At 38.9% G+C, this 6000-nt stretch overlaps 1 protein-coding gene across 8 annotated transcripts in view; it reads left to right on the top strand.

The window, feature by feature from the left end:
* The first annotated feature begins 201 nt into the window (after nucleotides 1-201).
* Nucleotides 202-6000, top strand: part of CCDC181 (coiled-coil domain containing 181) — a 42256-nt gene continuing 36457 nt past the window's right edge. For 3 of the 8 annotated variants that reach the window (XM_081824552.1, XM_081824551.1, XM_031034963.2), the window contains exon 1: nucleotides 435-958. In XM_081824552.1, the coding sequence (XP_081680678.1) occupies nucleotides 787-958 (172 nt within the window). In that variant the 5' untranslated portion in view covers nucleotides 435-786. The other 5 variants (XM_081824554.1, XM_081824553.1, XM_081824555.1 and 2 more) reach the window with 5 other exon arrangements.

The following is a 6000-nucleotide window of genomic DNA, read 5'->3' as shown; positions in this document are numbered from 1 at the left end:
CCGAAGGCAGACGCTTAACGACTGAGCCACCCAGGCGCCCCCACGTGGGAAAACTTAAAACCAAGAAAGTGATCCTTCACCAATTCGGACTCACGCCCCCAACCTTGCCGGTGATGCAGGGCTTTCTTGTTTGTCTCCTTGGAAACCGCAGCCTGACAGGTCCTCTGCAGATTCCAGGAAGAGCGCCAGGAGGGGCAGGTGTTCTCAGCTTGTCGTCTGCGCCTGCGCTGGTCCATCGCGCGCTCGTAGTAAGAGAGGCCCGGATGGAGGACGTGGAGGCGCGCCGTTGCTATGGCAGCCGGGTTCTCTCCGCCGTGGGAGCCGGTGCTGGGGTCTCCCTCGCCTCACTGTCAGAGCTTAGAAAGAGGAAGAGAGGAGAACTTCCCCGGCCATCTCTGTGACCCCAGCCGCTGCATCTTACACAGGCAGGAGGGGATACAGAGGGAGAGAAGGGAAGGATGGTGTGGAGATACTTACGGTGGGAGAGAGGATACGGGGGTAAAACGTGTGGGACAACTGGGAGGAAAGGTGGTTAGAAGAGAGGAAGAGCCTTCCTGTTGGCGCCTGATCCTGCCGAGTACGGGTTCCACGGAACCTGCGGGGATGTCTGGCAACACCTTGCTTGGTTTGTACGAGGGAAAACCCGTCTGAGTGTAGCTTAGTCTCTCATTTGTATCATTTTCTTTCCCCTCTCAAAGTTCTCATCCTGGGAGAAAAAAGTCACTCCTGAAGTGATACTATGCATTACTTCTCTTCCATGAAGAGGCTCAGGTATTCATTTAGTTGATGGTACCTGGGGACCCTGGATACAAATTAAAGTTATCACCTAATGTGTGTAACATATCATTGTCATACTTTGTGACGGAGTATGAATTTAAAAATTTTTTACTCATAGGATTTCGGTTTGGAAAAATGCAGCAAGAAGAATGGACCAGATGGTCTCATGATGCTATTAAGGGTTAGCTTTTGCTTTAGTACTTATTTTGTATTAAAACAGGTTCTCTTTGAGTTTGTTTGTTTGTTTTTTTAATTCTCTTAGATTTTAAACAAGCCTATGTTCAAAAGGCTACGAGATAAGACTGGAGTCAAGGAATTAGATTAAACTATTTTCAAATGTCTGAATCCTGAAAGAAAGTTGTCAAAAGTGTATAAATACAGACTCGGCTTAGACTCACACTAAAAGATCTGCAGTCACATACCCGCATGGGATTTAACAGACACCCAGGGGGAAGGAATTAATTTGTCTCTTACTACAGTTAACCTGTTAAGAGGGTGGTTCTGATCTAAGCCACTTACATAGATTTTTACTGATGATAAACATTGAAATTTAAATGTGTGAAACTCACAGGAATAAGTGTTAGGTGATTCATTTTGTGTAAGATATATTTTTGTTCCAGCATGATGACTGTGTACCATATGGCCAGTACCCTGGGGATGATGATTAAAAGAACTGAAGGGGATTGAATATCCTGTGACGCATTTGAAAAAGGCTTAAGGGACTTGGTAACAAGAGTTTATGATTTATGTTCTTTGTTTACTTGGCAACCAGCCATGAGGTTTTTGAAGGTACAGGAGAAGGCGGCAGTACAAATTTAATGCATCTTCATTTACTTCTCAGAGTCACTGCAGCTGAGGCTTTTCCTCTTTTTAATTATGGCATAATCGTATGATTTAATAACACCTAATATGTTTGATTTGTAATCATTTTATTTTTATTTATTATGCTGATATTTTGGCGTTAAATTTGAGTTTTCACATGGGTGAGAGTCTTTGTAAATAATAAAGCGTAGCTAACAAAAGTCCTCAGGCAACTATTTATTTACAAATTCAGAACTATGTTTATCAAAAAAATTAAAGGAGAACACTGAAGAGTTCCATAGAAATCTTATTCTAATAATTAGTTATGTAACCTTAACATCTTAGAATTATAAATTCCAGGATCCCTGGTCTGAAAAGAAAGCTGATTATCCTAAGGCACTTGTGACTGTGAAAAACAGTATTATTTATGTAAGTATTTTGGATCACAATGAGTTTTAGTTTGTACTACATCATCCATGGTGCCCTTACTTTTAATTAGTAGTTAGACATAACGGTTGATGTGATTTAGCCTGTCTTGCAGCTAGGCAGTGGTAAATAAACTCACTCTGTAGTATTGATTTGGTTTCTCTAGGTTACCTCAAAGTATTATTGCTCTCAACCTTTGCTTTACGAAGTTTTGAAACCTTACTTTGAGTTCTTTAAGAAAGTACATTTTGTGGGCGCCTGGGTGGCTCAGTTGGTTGAGCGACTGCCTTCGGCTCAGGTCATGATCCTGGAGTCCCTGGATCGAGTCCCGCATCGGGCTCCCTGCTCGGCAGGGAGCCTGCTTCTGCCTCTGACCCTCCCCCCTCTCATGTGCTCTCCCTCTCTCATTCTCTCTGTCTCAAATAAATAAATAAATAAATCTTTAAAAAAAAAAAAAAAAGTACATTTTGTATTCTTAGTATACAAGACATAAATATCTAGAAGGAATTATAATCCAACTAATACATTGGAAATAGTTATAATTATTCAGTTGAATAATTAGGTTGAATGATTAACATTCGTGTACATAAAACTAACTTTGTCTTGAGTGGAGGAAGGGTACCAATACCAAGCACTATTCTGAGAAAAGATGACATTTAAGTGATCCAGATAAGAATTTTTTAAGTCTTGGATTTAATTATTCAGGCACTGATCATTTGTTTTAGATTAAGCTTATCATGATACTATGCATTCCTTTTAAATTCTCTTGCTTTTCATGAGTTGGCAGTTATTTGCTAATTTGCAGCTTATAAAAAGTTTAAAATAAATCTTAAGGGTCCTCTAGCTCAACAGTTTTGCTCTAAGGCTCTTTGTGTTGACAAGGAATGCAACACTTCTAATAAGCAGCTCACTTCATTTCAGGACAAGTTTAAAATCTAAATTCTGTTTTATTTTTATTTTTTTCATTTTATTATTATTTTTTAAAAGATTTTATTTATTTATTTGAGAGAGAGAGAGAGAGCACGAGTGGGGTGAGGGGCAGAGGGAGAGGCAGACTCCCCACTGAACAGGGAGCCTGATGTGGGGCTTGATCCTGGGACTCCAGGATCATGACCTGAGCCGAAGGCAGACTCCCAACCAACTCAGCTACCCAGGTGCCCCATTTTATTATTTTTTAAAAAGATTTTATTTATTTATTTAAGAGAGAAAAAAGAGAGAAAGCATGAGCATGGGGAGGGAGGGAGAAGCAGACTCCCTGCTGAGCAGGGAGCCTGTAGCGGGGCTGGATCCTAGGACCTTGAGATCATGACCTGAGCTGAAGGCAGACGCTTAACCGAATGAGCCACCCAGGCGCCCCTGTAAATTCTGTTTTAAATTGCCAAAATTTGTCCCTGGGTTTCCAGCCTCTAACAGTAGTTTTACCATTTGAAGGTATCTTCCTTTACCTAGCAGCCATTTAAATAATGTAAAGCAGGGCGCCTGGGTGGCTCAGTCTGTTAAGCATCTGCCTTTGGCTTGGGTCCTGATCTCAGGGTCCTGGGATGGAGGCCCACGTTGGGCTCCCTGCTCAGTGGGGAGTCTGCTTCTTCCCTCTCCCTCTCCCTCTGTGCTCTCTCTATTTCTCTCTCTCTCTCTCTCAAATAAATAAAATCTTAAAAAAAAATAATTTAAAGCAGTTATCTTCTCTTCTTTAGGATAATATTCCCAGGGTTTTCAGGTATTCCGCAGAGTCTGGTTCTAAGGTATTTTACTCTCATAGCCTCCCTTCTTCCCTTCTTTCTCTTTTATCCCCCATTCTCCTGGTTTGCTAGCCTCTGAATGTGTTCAAGCTTGTCTTTTGACCTTTAAATTGTAGCACAGGAAACTGGATACAGTGCTTCCCACTTTCTGTATGTCTCACCCATAGCCTTAGCTTGGAGTTTATTTACATTTTAGGTGTCCTCATCATTCTTTTAACTCATTTGAACCTTCTGTTCACTAAAACCTGTTAAAATGTTTTTCATACACAGTAGTGAAAAGCCTCATCTCTTTACTTAGCTAGTGCTTGTGCAGCTAGTGGAAAGATGTTCTCCCACATGCTTTCACTATTATTTGATGGTGAACAATGGAAGGAAAATAATGTATATCTCCCTTCAGTAAAAATGGCACCAGGTTAGGTAGTCTAGCCAAAGGTTTGCGGATAGTACAGTGAAGCCAATGGCCAAAACAAAGTTTGTGGATAATTTATTAATTCAGACAAAATATCTCTCATTTTCCATCCTAAATAATGTGTTCTTGACATCTGTACTTTCTGCCTCCAAAAAAGGTTTTAGGTAACTTATTCTTGGTGTAGGAGCAAGAGAAGGCTCTGAGGTATAGAAACAGGTATACAAATAGGGTCCCAGGTGTTTGAGACCCTGAAGATGAGATTTCTATAGCTCTTTTGAGACTGAATCTAAAAAACTACGCACATTTAGAAAGCATTGCTCTTTTGTTTTTGTTTAAGTTAATGGTGGAAAATGTGCAGATTATTGCTATATATTTCTACCTTTGGCTGCTTTTTGACAATTGGATCCACATAAACAATTTTCCCTCAGCCTTTTTTTTGAACAGATAATCTGACGTCAGATTGACCCCTTATCACTCCTTCAAGATTCTTCTTCAGGAACACATTATGTTCAGGCCTCTCTGGACAATTCCATGCACTTCCATGTTTGTTTGCTCTTTCTCATGTGTTCTCTTTGTCTAAAATAAGTAATAAACTCTTGTACTCAGTATTCAAAGCCCATCTCAGCTTTCCTTGGTGTTTCCTACTTTAGACTGAGTTAATTGCTTTTTTATTCTTCCTCCCAATGTTCTATATGTATATCTATCTATCTATCTTTATTCCATTTACATACATTTTTAACTTGTTTTTATCTACATTTTAAATCTATGGGTTTTGTTTATTCAGTACCATACGGGAAATACCTCAAGGGCATAGGCCTATTTTATAATCTTCATAGGAATGTATGTAGGAATATTGTAGTGTTTAACAAATGTTTGTCAAAACTGTAATATATATATATACACACACATATATATGGTATGCTCACCCACATATACATACACATATACAAACACATTATAGGTACAGATTTATTTGCTTCTTTTGTTTGAAAAATTATACACAAAACAGTTCTCAGAGCTAGGAACTGACCTCAACTTGTAGATAACTTTAGAATTGTTTTCTTAAAAATGACTGAATTAACTTTCATCTGACATCCCTATTTATTTGTCACTATTTCCAGATAGTTTTAGGCATCACATTTTGTTATTTTTGGTGAAAAATATATCTCATTTAGAATTGAAAACAGTTTGACTTTTGTGGAAATTAGCATTTACAATAGTTGAGAATCAACTTTACTTAGTTGGAAAGCTCTCAGATCACAAATTATAATTATGCCATATAAACTACTAGAAGGATTAAAAAACTGAGGATGGGAATTGATATTCAGGTTTCCTCCATTATTTGAAAGTTTACTTTTTTAAAGACCCACATCAGTACCTGTTTTTGCTCACTGAAAGAAATCTGAAGAGGATTTTTGCTTTTATGAAGCAGTAATTGCTTCCTTGCTTTATGCCATTTTAGCTTTTAAAAGGTTTCATAGGAATGCTCTACTTTCATAGAGCAGAGGAAACCTGTATTTGTTTTTATTTGAGCATAAAAATGTGAATGAGTGTGATTTACAAGCTGAGTCATCTGCTCTGATCTGGGCAAAGCGTTTCAGTGATTGGCAGGGGATATGGAAAATCCTGCTCTAAGCCTCAGATAATCTTCTTATCCACCTTTTTTTAGTCTCCTTGTAAATGAGGGTTTCAGGAATGGGGGGGTGGAGATGGTGGTTAAGAGCAGTACATCTAGAAAATGTCTGGCCATTGTTGGTCTCTCTTTTAGGGTATACAGATATATGTTTATTCTGAACATTCCATGTTTTGTGTTTCTGTGTGTTGATTAGCTTATCATATTAATCTCCA

The sequence above is a fragment of the Leptonychotes weddellii genome, chromosome 6, assembly GCF_054177405.1.
Source record: "Leptonychotes weddellii isolate Sample4059 chromosome 6, ASM5417740v2, whole genome shotgun sequence".
NCBI classification, from domain to species: domain Eukaryota; kingdom Metazoa; phylum Chordata; class Mammalia; order Carnivora; family Phocidae; genus Leptonychotes; species Leptonychotes weddellii.
Note: the sequence above shows the minus strand (reverse complement) of the source record. Positions and strands in the feature narration are given on the sequence as shown.